The 25,435-nt window shown below is 30.6% G+C and overlaps 1 protein-coding gene across 9 annotated transcripts in view; it reads left to right on the top strand.

The window, feature by feature from the left end:
* The window catches only part of LOC145939131 (pleckstrin homology domain-containing family G member 5), a 169,292-nt gene that overhangs the window by 119,671 nt on the left and 24,186 nt on the right, over nucleotides 1-25,435 (top strand). For all 9 annotated transcript variants that reach the window (XM_083043316.1, XM_083043317.1, XM_083043310.1 and 6 more), the window contains 3 exons: nucleotides 476-727; nucleotides 15,317-15,423; nucleotides 23,309-23,445. In XM_083043316.1, coding sequence (XP_082899442.1) covers nucleotides 476-727; nucleotides 15,317-15,423; nucleotides 23,309-23,445 — 496 coding nt within the window. The remainder of the gene's footprint in view (nucleotides 1-475; nucleotides 728-15,316; nucleotides 15,424-23,308; nucleotides 23,446-25,435) is intronic.

Below are 25,435 nucleotides of genomic sequence, written 5' to 3' on the forward strand. Positions count from 1 at the left end.
ATATAACTTTCGCTTGTATCAGCAACAGCGGGATTTCGCTGACTAGACAAGTCGAAAGAAAAATACTCGCGGTTCTCGAAGAAAAGGGCTTTGAATAATATTAGTTCTTTAAAATCGGATATAAAATCATAGCGCACTTTTTTTATTTAATTACACAGAGAGAATTTTCTCTTAGAATTTATCCTGAAAATCAACAATAAAAATAATAATATCTATTGCAATAAAATATAAAATATGTTTAATTTTACTATGCAGTTTAGTAAAATTAATCAAACACGTTTTATATAATAGATATTATTATTTATTGTAATAGATATTATTATTTCATAAAATTCTTTCCATACCATATTGTCCCACGATTGCCATGATTTTCAGAATAAAATCTACGAGAAAATTCTCTCAGTGTAGGAAGAGAAGAGAGAACCAATTCTTGATATACTTATTTCTAGTGAAGCAAATGACTTCATTGTTACAGGTGCGTTCGAGATCGCTTACCCAGCTGGATGCTCTCAGCAGCAGCATGTTGGACACGGGGGAGCATCATCTGGAGAGTGATTCCTCGCAGCAGCAACCCCATCATCTGCACCATCATCAGCAACCCCATCAGCTGCAGCACCACCCTCTCGGTATCGAGTGCAATCGGATTCGATTTCTCGCACCGGGAGCAGCACCCCAAGTCGAGATTGTGCACCCCAATCGTACCAAACCCAAACTTTCGCGATCCCAGGTAAAGTGAAAGTTTCTTTATATACTATTATAATTTGATACAAGTGTTCTTCCTCTCACTCAGTGATTGTAGTGCAATTTCATCGTGATAGTCTTTCAGCGAGATATTAGGAGCTCTTTTCCTGCATTCTTACTTTCTTCTCTTGATTTAAAATTTTGATATGAATATTTGGGAGGTTTTAATCATTTGTAGCGTGAAACATATATCTCTCATTTCATTGCCTCTCTTTATTTATATCCCTTGATGCACACTATTACTGGCGTATTATATTTTATTAAAAGGAAGAAGCTTTAATTTTATTCTCCGCATTGAGTCTCTAATAAGACTCTCTGCTGAAATCTCTTTTTATTTTCTCTCTTTCTCTTTTTTTCTTGAAATTTTTCATTTTTCTTATTTTTTAATCTCTCTTTAATAAATCATCAATCTCTTTTACAAAAAGAGAAAAATACCATTTCAAGATTGCTTACATTTTACTATGTATGCAATATGAAATATTTGCGCGACGTTTGTTCGAGAGAGAAAGAGATACATAGAAAGAGAGAGAGAGAGAGAGAGAGAGAGAGAGAGAGAGAGAGAGAGAGCTGATGATACATTCGGCATGAAAACAAAGGAATGTACAAAAAATTCGATATAACGAGTGAGGAAATTCCCTCTTTATTCGCGGGATTCCGTTTTATCCTAGCGCGACGAGCCGCCGTGAATAAAATAAAATGTGCGATGTGGAACTCTCTTTGTGTCGCCTTCTTCCGAGCTAACACAATCTCTAAAACAAGGGAAATATAAATGTCCTCGCGTCTTTCATATACCTCCTGCGGGACCCACCATAGATATATTTTTCAGTGCTCGAGCACCAGTGCCAAACCGATTATAAGAAATGTACGATGAGCGGTCAGGAATATCAGACTCACGGCAGAATATTTTCGTTCTGCTAATATGTATATTGTATTCTCGGCGTTTTTCCATTTTTAGTATCGGTAAATTTCGAGTGCGATAATCTTATCGCAAATAGACCTTTATATCGATAAATGAACGTTTATACATCATCTTCCACTAAAATAGGCGCCAAAAGGATCCTCTTAATTTAAGAGGAAAGTTCTCTAAAGACATATTCTTATTAAAAATATTCTTATTAGATATTCTTAACATGCAAGAATATATACATAATGGGATGTTTTTATTTTTTTATTAATGTATGATTGAAATTATTAATCGTGATAACAAAAAATGTCTTACAAATGGATATTTGTTATTTATTACATGTATATTTAAATGTTACACATATAATTGAATATTTTTTATGTATTTGACATAGTTAAATATACATTTTTGCTTATTATATTATTATTTTTAATATTAATTGTAAACTTAAATTTATTTATAAATTTAAATAATTTTATTTTATTATATTTATTTATTGCGGCGCTAAAGTTGCAAAAAAAATTAAGAATATATTCTCAATTTAAGAGGATATTCCAAAAAGTAAAAATAAAGATGGAAATATTCTTATTCATTAAGAATATCTATTAAGAGTACTTATTAAGTATGAATTTCAAGAAAAAATTTTTTTCGGTGCATCAAACCGTAAAAAATTACAACAAATTACTAATTAGAGAACTATTTTGTTTCTTTTTTTTTTATTTCTTTGCTATTTTGTCACAATGTTATTTTACAAAAATGGCACGAGAGACAATCGAGTTACTCCGAAATCCAAGTGAGATTCGAGGACTTGAAAGGGGAAAGCTCTCTCCCACCAGTGAAATGGTATCGATACAGAAAGTCCGACCCTTTGTGCTATTGAAATACTTTCGGCTGCCTGGGAATTTTGCGATCTCTACGAAGTGGCCTGAACATTATCCGAACTCTGATTCGATATCCTAAATGGAAATTCTGTGTCACTCGTTGAATTCGAAATGAAGCCGGATTGAACGGCATAAAACGCGATATAAATGTGCAATTAATAATCTTTTAATGGACCATCAATATTTATGCATTTAAATGCATATTCAAGTAATATAAATATGGACAAGCATGCTAATAATAATGGATTAAAGGATCGTGAAGAGAGAACTGTGTAAAAGGGGAAGAGCCTATGTAAAATACGCGCAATTATTTTACGTCCCGTGTCGGTGAAACTAATTTCTTTTTTAGCTCGACGATAAAAGAAAGGTTGTAGAAAACGTTTACCTTAATTTCTAGGGATTTTATAGAGGCCGTATCTATGTCGCGGATCAGATTTATTCTTCTCGAGAGAAGCTATTACGGTGATTAACATTTTTTTTTTCGTCTATTATTAAGTCGATCTCAGTAAATTACTAGACAATTGACGATGCAATTGAGAGCATTAGCGTCTTTATCAGCGATATTTAAGAATTCCTTTGGATAACATCATCTTTTAATTTCTTGAATATTACACGCTTCATTATATGTATCATCTGTGTGATAAATAATATATTGTTAGAGATTTAATATGTAGGAGTTATTTTTTAAAAAGATAATCACTAAGGGAGATGAAATAAAATAAATAGTGTTCTATAAATATAATACTTTTTTTTTTTTTAATGAAGAGATGAATATATTTGACATCTCTTTTAAAATATTTTTTTCACAACGATTCATTGCTATATATAAACAAAACTTTTCGTAAAATTTGTATTTTAAAATAATGATTTTCTAAACATTGCTTTTTCGAGTAAAGCTTATATTTAACTCGAATAATTAAATTCCAAGATTAATAAATATATGAACAATAAGTCTAGGCTTTTCCATGGTGTCGATGCAAATGAGAGCATTAGCGTCTTTATCAGCGATATTTAAGAATTCCTTTGGATAACATCATCTTTTAATTTCTTGAATATTACACACTTCATTATATGTATCATCTGTGTGATAAATAATATATTGTTAGAGATTTAATATGTAGGAGTTATTTTTTAAAAAGATAATCACTAAGGGAGATGCAATAAAATAAATAGTCTTCTATAAATATAATACTTTTTTTTTTAATGAAGAGATGAATATATTTGACATCTCTTTTAAAATATTTTTTTCACAACGATTCATTGCTATATATTATATATAAACAAAACTTTTCGTAAAATTTGTATTTTAAAATAATGATTTTCTAAACATTGCTTTTTCGAATAAAGTTTATATTTAACTCGAATAATTAAATTCCAAGATTAATAAATATATGAACAATAAGTCTAGGCTTTTCCATGGTGTCGATGCAAATGAGAGCATTAGCGATATTTAAGAATTCCTTTGGATAATATCATCTTTTAATTTCTTGAATATTACACGCTTCATTATATATATCATCTGTGTGATAAATAATATATTGTTAGAGATTTAATATGTAGGAGTTATTTTTTAAAAAGATAATCACTAAGGGAGATGAAATAAAATAAATAGTATTCTATAAATATAATACTTTTTTTTTTTTAATGAAGAGATGAATATATTTGACATCTCTTTTAAAATATTTTTTTCACAACGATTCATTGCTATATATAAACAAAACTTTTCGTAAAATTTGTATTTTAAAATAATGATTTTCTAAACATTGCTTTTTCGAGTAAAGCTTATATTTAACTCGAATAATTAAATTCCAAGATTAATAAATATATGAACAATAAGTCTAGGCTTTTCCATGGTGTCGATGCAAATGAGAGCATTAGCGATATTTAAGAATTCCTTTGGATAATATTATCTTTTAATTTCTTGAATATTACACGCTTCATTATATATATCATCTGTGTGATAAATAATATATTGTTAGAGATTTAATATGTAGGAGTTATTTTTTAAAAAGATAATCACTAAGGGAGATGAAATAAAATAAATAGTGTTCTATAAATATAATACTTTTTTTTTTTTTAATGAAGAGATGAATATATTTGACATCTCTTTTAAAATATTTTTTTCACAACGATTTATTGCTATATATAAACAAAACTTTTCGTAAAATTTGTATTTTAAAATAATGATTTTCTAAACATTGCTTTTTCGAGTAAAGCTTATATTTAACTCGAATAATTAAATTCCAAGATTAATAAATATATGAACAATAAGTCTAGGCTTTTCCATGGTGTCGATGCAAATGAGAGCATTAGCGTCTTTATCAGCGATATTTAAGAATTCCTTTGGATAACATCATCTTTTAATTTCTTGAATATTACACACTTCATTATATGTATCATCTGTGTGATAAATAATATATTGTTAGAGATTTAATATGTAGGAGTTATTTTTTAAAAAGATAATCACTAAGGGAGATGAAATAAAATAAATAGTGTTCTATAAATATAATACTTTTTTTTTTTAATAAATATATATGAACAATAAGTCTAGGCTTTTCCATGGTGGTTGCAAGTCGAATTACAAGATACTATGGCATTCGTTAACAAGACGCGATAATCAGACTAACTTTAATTGCAATTGGGAATTGTTCCGCGTCGCTGGTATTGCTGGTTTCTGACATTTCATTACATCAGCTGGCCTGTTGTTGTCATTTTCTTGTGGCGCGCTCTTACACTCTGTATATACGCGACATAAATGTCACCGAGTAATTCTGTAAAATTAATTTGTCAATTAGCATAATCCCACGGCCATGCGCGCGACAATCACGCGAAAGCAATGAAATTACATACAAAACAACGGGGAACAAAGCTTCTATCCAACACGCCGCGGTATATAATCCCTCGCATCGTCATGAGATTTTAGCTGCCATTTTATTTCATCCTTTTGTGTGTCCGTCTTATCTCTTTTCTCCTCCGTAAGAAATACAGTCTTCTTTATCTCGTCAGCCTTATTTCGTTGAAGCCTTAATTAATTTGCGCTGGTAATATTTTAAACTCATGCTCTCTCTCTCTCTCTTTCTCTCGCTTCGAAATAAGTTTTATCGATTCTTTTTAATTTCAAAGTGAGTTTAGGAATTATTTCTTATTTTACTTTATTCTTCTTTATACCAATTGTAATATTGCATAAGAATGTCAGATATTGAAATATATTGAGAGAGAACATAAAAAATAAAAATTGAAGTAGAAGGCTTTAGTATTGAATATCCGTAAGCAAAGGAAGAAAAGCGAGCTAATTAAACGTAGTAAACAGTGCGCAAATTATTTTCTTTCCTTTTTATTTATTAAATATTATTTATTTTGTACATTTCAATCCTAATTTAGAACTATCTTCAGCAGATACAGATAAAATAAATCTTATGAAGCGTGAATTAACGATTGAAATAAATTAAACTTCACATATAAAAAAATACTCACATATAAAAATAAAATATATTTTAGGAAGAGAGAAGCTGATTTTTTTATTATTACATTTAATTCATTTTACTCTTTTCTTTTCTTTAATGAAAAATATTTCTTAAAGAAGCAAATAATGAATGTTTATTTATATATCTCTGATTAATTATAATAAAAATCCTTGTTTTATTTTAAGCGCGCGTTTGATTTTTCATTTCGCATATTATTTCTACAAATATATTTTGTCTATATTAATTCGATAATTATTATTTGTCCCGAATGATATTTTGATGTATATATGCATTTCACGGTTTGATTTACATCGCGCCTGACGCGAATAACGAGCTTGCGAATAACGTGAGGCGTCGAATCGCTTATCGCTATAGCGATCAATCGCTATCGAATACCCGATTATTCAGTAGGTCGTCCTTTACGTGGGGACGAGCTCCTTTGTGTAATCCCCTCGGCACGAACGAGTAGCTGGGATACGTAACCTAGAGATATCCAGCAAAGCAGTGAGAAAACAGGACGAAACATGGAATTGCTATTAGCCGAACTCGATTTCATAAAACTGCAGGAATTGTAGCACTTGGGCTTACTTTTACATGGTTGGAAAATATATATGTGCTACTATGAAATACTTGATAAAATTACAATGCCACGCAGTTCGGAACAATTTTAATCTAATTATGCGCAAGAAAATAAAATTAATATATAAGTTAATTCAATTTATATACATATAATAAATGTACATTACGTAATAAATAATTGAAGCTCGTTGTCGTGCTAAAAATATTGCCGACTAGCGCAAAATACGTAAAAATTTAAAAACACTCGGCAAACATTAAGGCTCCTGGCTGCTCACCGCGGCCATATTGGATTGTGACGTCAGAGGCGAGAAAGCACACGCTGAAAATTCTTAGATGCCATTTTTTAATGAAAAGATATTTCGATTAAACAGCATTTCAGATGGCTTTAGCACACTCTTAAAAAACCCCGAAAACTATCCTTTTCCCTTTATAATCAATCAACAGCTGTAAAATGATCGAGATATCAGACTTTGACATGCTGAATGACTGCGCATGTGCAAAGACCAGACGGACTGGGCTTCATAATATTACATTTTACAGCTGTTGATTGATTATAAAGGGGAAAGGATAGTTTTCGGGGTTTTTTAAGAGTGTGCTAAAGCCATCTGAAGTGCTGTTTCATCGAAATATTTTTTTATTTCGAAATGGCATCTAAGAAATTTTAGCGTGTGTTTTCTCGCCTCTGACGTCACGATTTCGACATGGTCGGCAAGGAGCCAGGAGCCTTAATAATCAAGTTTAATTATGTATTACACTAGCAATCGTAACAGTGGGACGATTCTTCTCATCCCACGCTTTTGTATCGATGTTGATTCGCGCGAGTTGGTCGTTCTTTTTTAATTAATTTCTCCTTAATTATTGAGAAGATCGCAAAACGGACTTTCCTGCTCGGTTTAATTCGCTCTATCTGAACACGAGAGGTGCGACGATTTAATAATCCGTAATATATACGCGGAATATTAAATTACACAAGTATTGTAAAATATAGAGATTAATGAAGGAGGAGGGTATACATAATCTGCGCGATACATTCTCGTTGTTATTCACATAGTGAGACTCGAGTGAGAAGGTAAGAGAGAGCTCCCTATATTATCATATTATCACGCGAATTATCATTCTGTTTAATTATTATAATTATAACAATTATCAACTCGCGCGATCGATTATTTTTAAATGTTTGTATAATTTAATATTCCGCGTATCTGTACGCATATCACGTAAAATATTTCGACAATATTTAGAGTCGAGTATCATCCGAGACTTTATCGTTTGACTTTTCGACGATCTAAATATAATTCGAAATGAAAACGCGCAGTAAAACAATCGAATTGAATAAATAAGGATACGTTCCGTGAATCGTCTAATGAGTAATTAATCTATATTTGAAAATATTTGTGTAATTTAATATTCAGCGTATATATAGTACATAATTACATTGAAATGAAACTAAGATAGTACTCTCTTTCTCATTTCTCTTTCTTTCTCATCTTCTCTCTCTTTCTCTCTCATTATGTAGACGCGAGCGTCTGTTAATTATAAATATTTAACACCGAACTGACATGAACGAAGTTTAATATCGGAATTATACGGAGTGAGCAGCTGACAATAATGAAAACTGACACAATAAAAAATGCATAAAGATCGCGATGGAATTTAGATCTAGTATATAAATGGAATATTAATAACGGTTAAACGCTGCTGTTTTGGTCCATTGATATTTACGTGGTCGTTAATAATCATCGGGGAAAATGTTGAACACAATCGATAATTATCCACTATATATTTTTGATCCCATTTAGATAACGAAATTACGCAATTTCGAGTATGCAGAAATAGAGATATATCGCGTAATTCTCGTAATTATATAATATAAAATGGATTATACCAGATTTAATAAGAGCATTGCGATAATAATATGTTTACATGCAAAAAACACATCCTCATAATTATTTCTAATTTCTTTTGTCAATATGTATCGATTGGAAATCGCGTGAGAGAGAGAGAGAGAGAGAGAGAGAGAGAGAGAGAGAGAGAGAGAGAGAGAGAGTTAACAAAATATATAATAGAATTTATATCTTGCATTTTTTTTTATATCTTGCATTTATATCTTACATTTTTATTTTTATCTGATTTGTCACGAGCTTGGATTCATAATAGTCCAGTAAAATTAGACTTTGACTTCATAAAAATTAGGAACAAGCTGAATTTTTGTGGAGACCTTTATTTCGATGTTCTAATGAAATCCTGAAAAGTACCCTTAATTTGATCCATGGGTTTTTTTTTATAGGGGTTAAAAGGGGTAAATTTTAGTTTTTGCCATTATCTCGAAAACTGGCAATTTTTCGAGAAAAACAGTTATTATTAAAATTGTAGCTCATAAAATTCTCTACTAAAAAGGTCATTATACTTTTTTTCGTACAACTAATCGTTTTTGAGTAAAACGTGCGGTAAAGTTGCAATATTTCTAATATAACTTTTCTGCACCTCATAGTCACATATAATACTATAGTGGTGTGCACATTTTCTCTTTCAGTCTTAATTCACTCTACATCTTCGAAACGGTTGATTCCACGAAAAAAAAGTATAATGACCTTTTTTGTAGAGAATTTTATGAGCTACAATTTTAATAATAACTGTTTTTCTCGAAAAATTGCCAGTTTGCGAGATAATGGCAAAAAACTAAAATTCACCCCTTTTTATCCCCTATAAAAAAAAACCCATGGATCAAATTACTTTTCAGAATTACATTAGAACATCGAAATAAAGGTCTCCACAAAAATTCAGCTTGTTCCTAATTTTTTTATAGTTTTGCCCTTTTCAAGTCTAATTTTACTGGGCTATAAGGCAATTACTTGTAGAAATTATATGGACATTATATATATTTCACATTTTTCATATTATTCTACATATATATCAATGTAATTACAATAATTAAATAATTCGTAAAAAGATCGTGTCGTAAATTATAGTACAAAGCAGCGGACAGTTAATTTATACGAAAACTTTAGAGCTGGACGCGCGAGCACACTTTCTCTTTACGTTGCAAAATTACTCGGATTTATCGCACTCGTCCCGTCAAGGTCACATTTTAATGGGCATAAAAATTTCAGCGAATTGCAAGAGAGTGCGAAATTACTGCAATTTTCTTCCACAAGTGGTCGGCGGAGAGCCAGAAACGGCTCGGAGAGGGCTTTTTTTGTTTTTTTCGCCGTTTCGTCGAATAAAGTCGACGATTCTTCTGTATCGTTTTCGATAAACGCGCGCAAAATAAGATTTAGTTAATAGATTAGATTGCGGCAACTATCGAACGAGAGCTTTTAACGACACGAACGAGTAATTTGCAAAGTACACTCCGAGTTTTATCGGTATCCCCCAGGTAGTTTCGACATTCTCATAAGGCTTTCGAGAGAATCGGAAGGATTTTACCTCCGCATAAAGATTATTCATTTACATCACACCTTTATGTATACGACTATATTTTCAATGTGAAATATCGATTAGAAAAGTTTCGTTGAAAATTAAAACTTTTGCACAGAGGCATATTTGTATCAATCAATGAGTTGTCAGAGTTTGCGTCAAATATGTCAAGTCCTTTTTTTTTTTTTTAATAATTAATTTTTTCACGCGAATTATATTCTATCGTATATACTCTTTTCGTTATAAAATATTTTAAAAATTTATTCTTCAAATTTAACGTCGCGTTTAATTTTGTTTTATACGGATTATACAGTCTTTTGTTTGCGGCGTAAATAAAAAATTCATTGCTTATCTAAAAAAAACTAAAAATTGCAAATCGTTGCGTAAATATGTAGGTAGGAACGAAGAGGCAAATGCTACACGAGGGGCTTACGCTATATATGCACAGGCTCTTCTAAAATGTAAGTGGCTGCGTAGGCGTTGATTTGGACTACCTACGCCTACGTATATTACATCTATGACGTAAAAACCCAAACAGCGATTATTACGATAGAATGAGAATCTAATCAGCTATTATCAGATATTAAACCATAAATAAATATAAAAAATTTAACCGCTAATTTTCGATATTCTAAATTTAATTCCGCAAAAATTATTTACTGTAATTACATTGATGAGTGCAAGTGTAACAATTTTCAAATTTTTTATACAAATTGTTTTATATATTCGAGCTTATGAAAAATTAAATGAATTAATGAAACTAGTATTAAAGTAATATTAACAATTATAATAATACATGTAAATATATAATAATATAATATAATATAATATATATTATTTTATTATATATTTTGTTAAGAATCTCATAATTTTTAATCATTTTTTCCATTTCGAATAAATAAGTTGGTATTTAAATATTGTAAAATAATGGGAGAATATATTTGTTCTTTCTTTCTTTACAAAACGCCGAAAACACATCTTTTCTCTCAAAATAAAATAAAATTTCTTTCACAGAAAAGTGTGTGTAAGACATTTTATTAAAACAAATATTTCGTCTGTTTAAATAGGTTGCATACTTTTGGTCAAAGTTAAGACATATTGCTAGTTTCATTCGAGTCACGTAATAATATATGACGAAAATTGAGTTTGTCAAACTGTGCCCTTCTCACATTTTAGCTTTTCCTCTTTTAACGTCTTTTATTCTTGGCGAGAATAGATTGATAGTTCTCTCACGTATATAGATTATTAGATAAAAGCAAAATTCGTCGGAAACAAGTTTCGGAAAATAAATGGTAGAATTGCTCTCAAGTCAATTATTTATTTAGTGTGATTATATATAGAAATATATAATTAAATCGATGTAATTGTGTATTTGCAGAAAAAAAATGTAAAGAACGAATCATTAATTGATTGATAAAGAAAGAAGAAAATATATTTTCAATTTAATTACTTTTTTTTTTTTTTTTTTTTTTTTTAGAAATGTGTTATGTAAATATAAATGTTGAATTATAATCTATACACTTTATTCTATTTATAATTTATTCTCGAGTATAATGAGATAATTCCGAGGGGTGTCTCACTGTTACAATACATGTACATTTTTCTGGAATTATGCACTACTTCGCATTGATTTACAAGCATAAAACAATAATAACCCAGCCAGTCTTAAAAAGTAAAAATAATGTTATGACGTTTTTTTAATATATATTCTATTAAATATTATAATTTATGAAATCATTAATATTTGATATTTAATTTGTTCAGATCTAATCTAATTTTATTTGTAGTTTGTGTGTGTTCAAGTTTATATAAAAGAAATTTTTATTAAAAATGGTTTTTTTAATTGACTTTTAAAAATTTCTGAATTTTTTAATCACGAAGTTTAAAATAAGACATTTTTTAAATTTATAATTGGGAATGCATAACTTTTGTTATATCTTTATTATAATATTATAATTAAGGTGTTCCAACTAAATATTTGCAATATTAATTTTAAATTTTTTGCATAATACATTGGTATATGGTACAATAATATCTCACAAATTTATTTTTCTTAACATTTCTTTTTATAATTACATTTTTCTTACTAATTAAATAGCACTAATATTTAAATATTGTATTTTATTTAAAAAAGAAGAATTAACATAATTACACGCATTCGCATTACTTAAAATTAAACGACGCATTACATGAAATTACTTAGAATTCTCGGTAATTCGCAATACATGTACAAATTTTTGATGAGTGAGACAGCTCTCGGATAATTCAAAAATCAAATTTTCTACGAGTTATAAATCGGAAAAAACAAATCAAAGCGGAAATGTGGGAAGGGGGATGAAAAATCACTACGAGGTAAATCGTTACAAGGAATGATAAACGATAATATTACGGTGCCTGCCTCTTATAGGAAGCGGAGGAATTTTCATTAAGCACGCACGTTAGTATCATTGTCACGAACTTCCCAAGTATTTATCCTTACTTTGGGAAGGTTGGTGAATTACGTACACGTCTCCGAGGGCTGCTGCCGTCGGCTATTCCGAATTGATATTACACAAACGTGGAATACTGATATTTCGAATTCTAAAATTATTAAATTTTAATGGTGGTTAAATTTTAATACGGTTTCAATCTACGCGAATTATATTAACGGAAACTACGCGAGCGAACTTATGTTATTTCCTTCTTTAATTTTGTCTCTACGAAACATGTGGTACGTTGATTGTTATTCAAACAATTTATAAATAAAGCGCATAGTTTGCGACAAAATTTGAAAATCTATTTGTGATTTTATGTGCTCGAAATTAATAACATAAATATTTCTTTGAAGCATAAGTGGAAAAGAAGGTTCGTGAAGAATTTATAAGTAAAAATGTCATATAAAATAATATATTAAGATCTATATTTAAAATCTATATATTTTAATAATAATATAAAAAATAATTTAATAATTAAGTCTACTTAATTAATTGTAATGATACAGTATATACCGCCTCGACTGTTGCATTTGGCAGGCTGTCGCGAAATATTCATGATAATTATTGCAATATTTGTTTAAATCTGTATGTATCAAACTGTATTGCAAACCGTTGACATTTGTATAATTACCAAGTTTAACAATAACCTTGGTTCAATACGTGGGTATTGTAATATATGTATAATATGTTGCGTGAAACATACTTTCTAAGCCTTTGTGATGGATAAAGGAAAGTTTGTAATATAAACAAAGTATGTGTGCGGAGGAACAGCATATTCGCTATAAGCCCTTGAGCGCGATATGTACAGCCGCTTGTACGATTATATACTCGAATTTACAGAGCCGAAGAAAGACTTAACGGCCTTCTATTTCGTTATGTATCCCATGTTATAAAGTTCGCGCTTGGTGTAACTGCAGTTACAGACTTCGAACACCCTCGGGGGTTCTATTGCGAAATAAGAATCGATAACGAGACCGCCTTTTGCCTCTACGTGCGATGTATACAAACTTACGTGTAAATTAAACAACTGATTGAATATTTGGGAAAAGCGAACAATTTTCTTTTTATTAAAATTTATTTACAATGTAGAGATATATAGAGACACACACACTTTCATAATCTTTGCAAATCTTGTTTAAGACTCCTGGCTCCTTGCCGACCATGTCGAAATCGTGACGTCAGAGGCGAGAAAACACACGCTAAAATTTCTTAGATGCCATTTCGAAATAAAAAAATATTTCGATGAAACAGCACTTCAGATGGCTTTAGCACACTCTTAAAAAACCCCGAAAACTATCCTTTTCCCTTTATAATCAATCAACAGCTGTAAAATGTAATATTATGAAGCCCAGTCCGTCTGGTCTTTGCACATGCGCAGTCATTCCGCATGTCAAAGTCTGACATCTCGATCATTTTACAAATGTTGATTGATTATAAAGGGAAAAGGATAGTTTTCGGGGTTTCTTAAGAGTGTGCTAAAGTCATCTGAAGTGCTGTTTAATCGAAATATCTTTTCATTAAAAAATGGCATCTAAGAATTTTCAGCGTGTGCTTTCTCGCCTCTGACGTCACAATCCAATATGGCCGCGGTGAGCACCCAGGAGTTTTAATAATATCCCGGAATGTTAATTTTGTTTCACTCGCGATTAAATTTCCTTTCGTTTCTCTCGAGTTTTGCTTATGCTAAGCAGCAAAGTGAATTAATGTGTGGTGATGACGAGCAACAATCTTTTTGCTACTTTTGCGCGTCGTAGAGGCACAACACAGCGACTGCTTCCATATGCCGCGCTTTAATATTTAATTCCGCGGACCGATTCACCAGCCTACCAGGTGACTCGAATTTATGAGTACGCCGTTCCTGCATTATTTATGAGGGGAAAAAAAATCGAGTCGAATGGGCGAACGTGGCAGCAATATTGAATCTGGGTACGAGAAACTACGAAGTAATCGTGGTTCTTTCTCATGAGGAAAACTATACGGCCAATTCTCTAAGCTCTTCCTGAGATGCTAAAGATCGTACACAAAACATTAACAATTACATTGATTTCGTCTCTATTATCTGTATTTAAAAAATATTAAACATTGATGTCGCGCAAATCCAAAATGCATAAATGTTTTATATTATTAAATTTTATACCTGGAAACATTCCAAGTCGCGTATTTAAACAAGATCCTCAATTTAAATGCAGACGTTAAGCTTCAATTTAAGTTGCTACTAGTTAGATTCAACGAATTACGGCTATCAGAACTATAAAAAGTTTAAGCTTTATATAAATATATATAATAAAATCGATGTGTTTTTTTTTTTTTTTTTTTTTTTTTTTTTTTTTTTTTTTTTTAATGAATATGGAGTGCCTATAGAATGATTAATTTCAACGATGATTAAAAATTTAATATATTTACATAATATATTTAGCGCGTACAAGAAAAAATAAATTTAACATGTTTATCCATAAAAATATTATACATTATATTGATTTTTTAAAAATTAATAGTAAGTCTCAAAATTTATTATTCATGGTTTAATTTAGCACTACAGGGTGTACAACAAACATTCGTATTAGAACAAATAAAATACCTATTATACATCGCTTTTCTAAAGTGCAGTCTATCAAACCTCATTAGATTAATTATAAATAAAAATTCAACATCGAGTTTTGAAATGATTGTTACTTGTGTATCACAAATCAGAAATTAATTTACTTTGCTCAGCAAAACAAACTAAATAAGTCGAGAGAAACGAAAGAAAATTTAATATCTCAAACCGCGACAGTCTTATATCACATTTTCAATTACGAAATATTCCAGATTTTTTATAGAGAGATAAAATTAATCATATTTTTATTTTGATTACAGGTGTCCAGTAACGAATACTTCAGCGTCAGTTTTGAGGTGGGCGACGACACCGTCGGTTCCTTTGAACGCGAGGAATTTTTACCAGCTACGAGGGGAACTTACCTGGTGTGAGTGAAGCATTATCATATAATACTTTTAATATATTGCCGCCAATAAATTTCTCGCGTTTTTGTGTTGAATAAAAAGTACGACGCGCGCTAAAAATAGATATATTTACATATAGAAATGTACATGTCTGAATAATACCGTGTTTAGAAACTGACTTTCCTCACATACAACTGCTGCATTACATCATACATGACTTATGAAACTCTCTACTGTAAATGAGAAATGCACTATCCACGTAACATTATTATTTTACATAACAATAGATTTTTAGGCAAATAAAATTCAATTTAAATTGCTTTGAATTAATTCAATTGAAATTGCTTGAATCGGTTTCAGAATATTTGACATCTCCTTCATTATGTATCGTTGCAAAATTAAAATTTTCCCTCAATATGCATAATTATAGTTGCAGTTGTTCAATAATGATAAAAATTAATTATTTAATTTCTCCATTATTTTTCGATTTGAATATAAGAATATATAATTTTAATTTTATTTAATCTCTGTCGAAAAATATGGTCGAAATGATTACATTATTCGTTAATTGAACTCAAAATTGACTTTTATTACACACACACACACAAACATACCATTTTTACACAAACGTATAATTTTTTTCATGTATTATTTTCTTTAAAAAAGCATATTTTTACCCGAATATCAGAAATTAGCTTAAGGCTCCTGGCTTCTTTCCGACCATGTCGAAATCGTGACGTCAGAGGCGAGAAAACACACGCTAAAATTTCTTAGATGCCATTTCGAAATAAAAAAAAGATTTCGATGAAACAGCACTTCAGGTGGCTTTAGCACACTCTTAAAAAACCCCCAAAACTATCCTTTCCCCTTTATAATCAATCGACAGCTGTAAAATGTAATATTATGAAGCCCAGTCCGTCTGGTCTTTGCACATGCGCAGTCATTCCGCATGTCAAAGTGTGACATCTCGATCATTTTACAGATGTTGATTGATTATAAAGGGAAAAGGATAGTTTTCGGGGGTTTTTAAGAGTGTGCTAAAGCCATCTGAAGTGCTGTTTAATCGAAATATCTTTTCATTAAAAAATGGCATCTAAGAATTTTCAGCGTGTGCTTTCTCGCCTCTGACGTCACAATCCAATATGGCCGCGATGAGCACCCAGGAGCCTTAAAATATGCCATATAACACATTAGAATATCCTATTAAAGCAAGTACGGAATATACCGACACATCGCGTTGCATCTAATCTCCTTTAGATCCGCGAGAAAGAAGGCTATCTCTTTTCCTCTTTTATCGATCTTCGAGATGATGCGGCAATTTAATAAACGGTTAAAGAAAGGAGCTGAAGGGGTAAGAGGCGGAAGCAGCACTTCTATTTTCGAGATCGCCAGGAGGTCAGCCTTTTTTTTTTACGATGCTATTGTCCGCGCTCTACAGGGTGTACTGATATATCACAACAGTTTCGATGTAGGATTTGCGGGCGAGAATAAATAGACTAAGGCCGTCGCCACGTTTGTTACGACATAAATATAATAAACCCTTATTACCGCAGAAAATATGGAATTAAATTACGCGCCACGCACCGGAAGATTCTATTTCATAATCAAGAAAGAATCTAATTTATCTTGATGCGTCTAATTGAAAGATCTTTGTCACGTTTGTTTTAATCATCGTGGACGTCGTTAAATCCGCTAGATTTTTTACGAACTTTCAGAGAGGAAAAAAAAGAGTACGATTTATTGATCCGAAGCAGATTTTACTGATTGTGAGACTATTAGCCTTATTCGGTAAAAGAAAGTTTTTTAATAAGGAAAGAGTGCCATTTTATAGTGTGTGCATATCGCGCTAACATAGATCTGCATAGTTAATGTTTCACAAGTACTTTGAACTTTTTCCCAATTTTTCGAGCGTGAGTAATGAATTAGCGGGTAAAATTTTCCCACGGAAAAGAACAGCCACTTAGCGTTCACTAACTAAAATTTTTTAATATTCGAAAAATTATTAAGAGAATTTAGTATTCATAGAAAAATTTGAGTTTTTTTAAATAATAACGAGAGCGGAATTTTTTCCTTTTGAAAGAATTGTTTATTAAACTTTAAATATACAAATAATAAGCTATAGAAATTAAATGCATACATTCTAAAAAGTCTTATTGTTAGTTGACATCCTAAAAAAGTGCAGAATTATTACAAGTATAAAAAATTGTCAATTATTTCTCTTTCATAACAAGGAAACAAGATAAAAAATATAATAATTAGAGAGCGACTTTTAATAATAAACATTGTGAAAATATTAAATATGACTCTCTAATTATTATAAAAATGTCGCTCTCTAATTATTACACATAATTTTTTTACTTTATTTCCATATGAGAGAGAAACTTTTGAAGATTTTCTTTTCCATCATGATTTTATCCTTTTTCGTTTCTATTTCTTCATTTTCACGATATACTATACTTGTAATAATAATTTTACGTTATTATTTTTATTTCCAATAAGCTTCGCTCGCGATTACCTATCTTGAATTAATTCGCACACTTACTCAACGTATATAAGAACGAATATTAAAATAGTATATCATGAGAGACAATACTATTATAATCGCTCTAGTGCGCGCGAAGACGCCTTACATCTTCAACGAGATTACTCTTAATTGCCAAGCATTATTATGCGGCGAACCAGGAATTGAACAAAGTACTCTTTGCTTTTGTCGCGTCGGTTTCGTGACAAAAAATTTTCCATTTTACGAACCCTGGAATAGCGGTCACAAGATACGCGGTTTGCATGAAAAGCGTCGTTCTCCATCAGCGCGAAATCTTTTTTGTCTCGAGTTACTCGGATCGTTTTTTGTACCGCTCGTAATGATCTCCCAAACCCCAAATCTACATCTTGCATTACAATTAAAACGTATTATCGTCAATTGTACAAGTTTATTATAAAAAACAAATTAATTTACTTGATTGCAAAAGATTCAACTTTGCTCTTCTCTTCTTCAATCACGAAACATTCTTATGATTCTCTCTATTCTCAGGGAATTTTGTTTTATCTTGAAAAATCAGGGAATTCTCATGGAATTTGATTGAGATTCAAGGAATTAAAAAAAAAATTACCCCTTTGATAATTTTACTCTTATTTAACACTTAAGAAACATATGTCTAACACATCTTTGCAATATTTAAGTTTTTATTAAAATGTGTTATGCGATTTTTTTATTGACGATCTATTTCAGTATCAAGAATTTATGTAAGTTTCATAAAAAATTGTTCAATTTTTTAACAGGTAATACATAAAAAAATTAGCACTCCTTATTTATTTAATAAATATATAATTAAATAAATAATTTAATAAACAAATACATAATACTTGAATAAATATAATTAATTTAAATAAATTAATATATTCCTTAACACGTTTATAATAAATTATTTTTTGTTTTCTATTTTTATTTTATATTATATTCTTGCATATATCTTTAGCGTTTAGATTTAATAATATATCGCACTTTGTTATTGTCCAAATTAATTTTACGATTAATAAATCAATATTAAATGCTAGAAAAATTGCATTCTTGATAACTTTCCAATCGTATGAATAGAAAACATTAAAAAGCATATACAATAAAGAAACTTTTTAAAAGCTGCATTTACAAGTTTTTTTATTTTACCTAAAATTTTAAACGAAAATACCAGGAAGATCAGAGAATTCTCAGGGAATTTTTTTACAAAATTTGAATATACACCCTGTATATAAATTTATTCAAATTTATTTCGCGTAATTTAGATACTTTAATCAAATTAAAGGTGAATTATATTTAGTTACGTTAAATATACACTTATTATTAATTATTTGAGGAAAAAAGCAATCGAATATATATTCGCGAAACGTAAATCGTGTAAAAATCTTTTTTTTTTTTTCGTTTTTGCAGTATCCCCGACAGTTGAGCCTCAAACAACATTAACGCCGAATATCGCTGCGTCATTCTCTTTGAAATGCACACTGCAATTTAGAACGTGCGCATATATACACACACATACACATGAATACCAATACCCATCTGGGTGGCTGTCGCATCAGCCAGTGATTTATAGCGATTTAATGCGGCCAGATATGTTCAATAAACATGAACGGGTGCAAAGAGAGGACACACACTCCTGCTCGAGCAGCAACAAACGGAGAAAATATCGGCTGATAAGAGGAAAATCGAATGACTCTTAGCATTACGAAAATTTACTATATGTAGAGGGATAATAAATAATTGCATTTATTATATGTAGAGAGATAAATAACAAATCGATGAATATATAACGTAATAGAGTACGAACGAGTGTACTCATTAAAAACAATTCTAAATAGCGGCTGCTTTCAATTAAATAATCCTTATTACCTATCTATCTGTTTTCCAATATATAAAAACTTAATCGAAAAATTAGCGTTAAAATTAACACAATCGAAATGATTTGATGTGCCAATTTTATTACAAATATGTGATTTATTATTTTAATGACTACTTAACGAAGAAAATATTCGCCAGTTTTATTTATTCGCAATATTGATTTTCTTTTTGACGTCATAAAATTTTATATCAAGTTCATATTACATTTTATTCGTTGAAAAAAGTACTTGAAATGCTTTAAAGATTTAAAAGAACGACATTCACAGGGATATATGTGTACAAGTGCCATTCTATCCGGCTGAAACGAAAACTGCAGAGCCTATACAACGTGGAATAAAAAAAAGATTATGCCGAATGAAACTGGACCGCCAAACGCCATTCGACAATTCGATTTTTAAATACTTTGAACAAGCCACGTGCATGAATTTTTGACATTGTGACATTGGAGAGAGATACGGTTTACTCTTTTCTCCCCTCGTATCGTGATTTTAATTATAACACGAATTTTTTATTTAACCCTGAATCATGGATGATGCACGTTTTTTATCCAGCCTTTTTATTTAATATCTTGCTGTGTAAAATTTATAACTTGACAGCGATCTTCAACGAGCAAACATGGAAACTTTAAGCTCGACAAATTAAGGCTTCTGGATCCTCGCCGCGGCCATGTTGGATTGTGACGTCAGAGGCGAGAAAATACACGCTGGAAATTCTTGCGTGCCATTTTTAAATAAAAAGATATTTCGATGAAACCACACTACAAATCTCTTTGGCACACTTATAAAATTGTCCGAAAACTATGCTTTTCCCTTGACAGTTAATAAACAACCCTAAAATGAGTGTAATATCGGACTTTGTCATGTGGAATGACTGCGCATGCGCAAAGACCAGACGGCTTGGACTTCATATTACGGTCATTTTACAGTTGTTGATTGATTATAAAGGTAAAAAGATAGTTTTCGGACAATTTTACAAGTGTGCCAAAGAATTTTGTAGTATTGTTTTATTGAAATATCTTTTTATTTAAAAATGACACACAAGAATTTTTAGCATGTGCTTTCTCGCCTCTGACGTCACGATTTCGACATGGTCGGCGAAGAGCCAGGAGCCTTAATATAAGCGTATATTTACGAGAAATTTATTTCACACACAGAAAATCTCTCACAGGTATTATATTTTGACGAGAAAAAGAAATACCAATCGAATTGAACTTTATAAAACGCGATTATTCGAATGTTAGCTTTGTTCTAATTTATCATTGATGTGAAGAAAGCGGTATCAAAATGTAGTAAGGGAGGATAATAATAGGGGATAGAATAAAACGTGGGCGCGCGGATGAATAATTAATTTATTTCTCCTCCGAATTCCGTCGACGGAATTTCTGCTCCGTCACGGTTTGTAGTGTTACACTTCTGGGGAGAATACTTTGCGTTTCAACCTTACACCCTTATTTCATTAGACTCCTCTTCCTGTTTTCGAAATAGTCTCCTGGAAAACCAGCAATAATCCAGGAAACTAGGAGGTAAATTTTATATTATACAATCGATAATATAAAATTATATTGCGCGTTGCATTTTCCCTAAAATTATTTTATCAACGTAAATCGCAAAGAATAGGCTATTTTTAGATTAAATTAACAGAGTAACAAGTAAAGTACTTATGATTCGACATTAGTTTATATGTATATAATATATAATTAATATCATACATATTAATTGCGATTATTAATATTATTATTTATTAGTATTTTATAGCACGATATACACAACAATAATTTAGATATAAATAAATTTAAATTTTGCATATATATATATATATATATATATATATATATACAATTGAATTTTTAATTTTCAATCAGCTTGTAAATTAAATTGTCGTGCGAATAATTAACAATTAAAAACATGAGTCAGATTACATAAATGATTTACCGAATTTAATTTATTTATATCATCTCTTATATAATTGTCTATTCATGAAAATCAACTGAATTATATATGATTAGTTAAGGCATATTTACAGAAAAATAGGGTAAGATTTCGGCGATTTACATCATCATGAGAAACACAGTTGGCAGTAATTTCGTATAATTTGGCAATTTTTTTCGTAAAGAGGAATAAAAGGAAAATTAGGGATATCAAGTTTTACCCCTTAGGACGAGGGTGCGCGTAGTAGTTTCTAATTCCCCCGATTAGGCAACATCTGTTTGGTTTGTTAATTCCTTTGATCATTTTCTAGGTTTTTTATAGGAATCATTAATGAGATAATGTGCTATTCATGTGTTGTTTGTTGATACAAAATTTGTCATTTTGGTAATTCAAATCCTCGATAAAGTATTTCTGCTTTAATTTTGTTTCGCGAAATAAATTTTAAAAGCGTTTTGTTCGACAGCTTTTCATCGTGAAAAGAGGCAAATTGTGCCGTGAAATTGCGACTGTGCGCGATACAATAAAAACACATTATATTGGATTCTATTTAAAAATTTTAACATGCAAATCGGTGTAAAAAATATATCGCGCATCGATCAAAAATTTTTAGTTGATTTACAGTAAAAAAATATAATTTATTTTATACATGGTACAGGACAAGAAGAGCCTTGCGATATCGCGAGACTGCGTTTACAAATTATCATCTCACGGTCGTTGTAGTTATATAATTCTGGTGGCAAAGCAATTTTTAGAAAAAAATATTCATAGTTTTTCAACTTTTAATTGGTTCGTCGATTTATAACACACCAGCGTTAATACAGGGTGTATACCCCCAGGAAAAACCTTGAAAACCTGATATTCTCAGGGAATTTTGTTTTACCTTGAAAAATCGGGGAATTCTCATGGATTTGAATGGGATTCAGGGAATTTTTTTTTAAAATTGCCCTTTTGATAATTTCTCTTATTTAAGACTTAAACATATGTCTAACACATCATTGCAATATTAAAATTTTATGCGATTTTTTTATTGACGATCTATTTCAGTATCAAGAATTTATGTAAGTTTCATAAAAAATTGTTCAATTTTTTAACAGGTAATATTTAAAAAAATTAGTACTTCTTATTTATTTAATAAATATATAATTAAATAAATAATTTAATAAACAAATACATAATAATTTAATAGATAATTAATTTAAATAAATTAATATTCTTTAACACGTTTATAAAATTATTTTTTGTTTTCTATTTTTATTTTATATTATATTCTTGCATATATTTTTACCCTTTAGATATAATAATATATCGCACTTTGTTATTGTCCAAATTAATTTTACAATTAATAAATCAATATTAAATGCTAGAAAAATTGCATTCTTGATAACTTTCCAATCTTATGAATAGAAAACATTTTAAAAAGCGTATACAATAAAGGAACTTTTAAAAAGCTGCATCTACAAATTTTTTTATTTTACCTGAAATTTTAAACGAAAATACCGGGAAGATCAGGAAATTCCCAGGGAATTTTTTTACAAAATTTGAGTATACACCCTGTAATAGTTTACCCCGCTATATTACGTGTTACAGGGATGTACTGAGTCCGGCCTGCGAGCGTCGCGGCGTCGATTTATCGCGCGTCGAAGTTCTGGACAGCTCATCGACGCCGTTATCTCTGTTGACGACGGACGCTTCTACCCTTGGTGGAAAACATCTACGAGTAACCAGTGAGTTTGCATTACATTCCGTTACATTTGAATTTAAATCAGATTACGAGCTTAATTATATCAGACTACGTGGTGTGTGTATATGTGTTTGTATCTGGATGAATATTAACACTGTTCAACAACAAAAATTAACCGGAACCACACTAGTCGTTTATAGTTTTTTCGACGCTGAATACGAATTCGGTTTCCAAATTATTCCATCGCGTCACAATTTTGAAAAATTATCAATTAAAGTTGCAAAAAAGGACTGTTTTATTATTTACAATATGTTACGTGCTAGAGAAGTTTTATTGCATTCAAAATAAAGTATGTTGTTAGGACTTTCAACCCTCAAAAGGAATTTTTGGTGTCGGTTATAATTAATAAAATATCCATGGTTAAATAATATTAGGTGTGTCGCGAAAATTAGCTGTGACACTTACAATTAGGTAATTGACGATTTACTAAATAGCTTTAAGACTCCTAGCTCCTTGCCGACCATGTCGAAATCGTGACGTCAGAGGCGAGAAAACACACGCTAAAATTTCTTAGATGCCATTTCGAAATAAAAAAATATTTCGATGAAACAGCACTTCAGATGGCTTTAGCACACTCTTAAAAAACCCCGAAAACTATCCTTTTCCCTTTATAATCAATCAACAGCTGTAAAATGTAATATTATGAAGCCCAGTCTATTATGAAGCCCATGATATCTCGATCATTTTACAGATGTTGATTGATTATAAAGGGAAAAGGATAGTTTTCGGGGTTTCTTAAGAGTGTGCTAAAGCCATCTGAAGTGCTGTTTAATCGAAATATCTTTTCATTAAAAAATGGCATCTAAGAATTTTCAGCGTGTGTTTTCTCGCCTCTGACGTCACAATCCAATATGGCCGCAATGAGCACCCAAGAGCCTTAAATTATATTTATTTAAACTTAAGGTTTTTTTAGGTCACTGAATACGAATTCAATGTCAAAATTGTCAAATTGAAAATGATGTATTCATTATAGTGGATGTCAAAATTTAAATTCCTTTCGAAGATTGAAAGTCCTAACAACATACTTTATTTTGATTGCAATAAAACTTCTCCAGTAAAAAAAAGATAGCCTTTTTGCAATTTTAATTGCAAATTTCTTAAAATTGTAACGTAATGGAGCAATTTGAAAATTAGATCCGTGTTTAGCGTCGAAAAAACTATAAAAAATGACTAGTCTCGTTTCGGTGTTCGAAAAAAAGTCATTTTTTATTGAACAATATTCTTTCATCTCGTTTTCTATTTTTATCCGTTATTAACTGTTCGTGATAATGAACGAAGAATTCAATGGGCATCTTCCCGTGGTAGATGCAATTTGCGCATTTAATTATCTCGTGTTAATCTACGGCTTCGCGATAGACGTCACGATAGACGTACGTACAGAGAACAATGATCCGATGGCGACCGAGTTTTACTACAGAAAGTAATCAACACAAAGCGATGTAAATGCAATATAAAATATAAAAATATAAATAATTACTGTCGCGTCGAGAACTGTTTGCCATTAATCTGCACACGTCCTAACAAAAGACATCGCTTCCAACGAAAACTTGGCTCTTTCTCTCTCTAACTTCGACCATTATCAATTAATTATTAATGATGCATCGGAAAGCTCCGACTCATTTGCGGCTAATATATTGAGCACAATTAATTATTCTACGCTCAATGAGATGGACTGGTTAATTCCCAAAGCTAATTAATCTAACCGCACAGCTTGAAGTTGAGTGACATAAATCGCGAAGGGATCGCACGCAAAAAATCCTTGTATTTTTAACAAATATGTAGACGGCTATCATAAATCATTTAAGTAATGGAGTTTATAATATTTATATATCTTTTAAAGCAAAAATATAAAATAAAACTTTTCGAAGATTTTTTTTATCTTTTCGCTTCGATAGTACTCTGCGTTGATACCACTGCTTTATATTGAATTTCTCTTAATTATTTATAAGTACTCTGCGTTGATACCACTGCTT

Source organism: Prenolepis imparis, unplaced genomic scaffold (genome assembly GCF_030444845.1).
Source record: "Prenolepis imparis isolate NDT839.2.m4 unplaced genomic scaffold, iyPreImpa1.0 SCAF_7, whole genome shotgun sequence".
Classification (NCBI taxonomy): domain Eukaryota; kingdom Metazoa; phylum Arthropoda; class Insecta; order Hymenoptera; family Formicidae; genus Prenolepis; species Prenolepis imparis.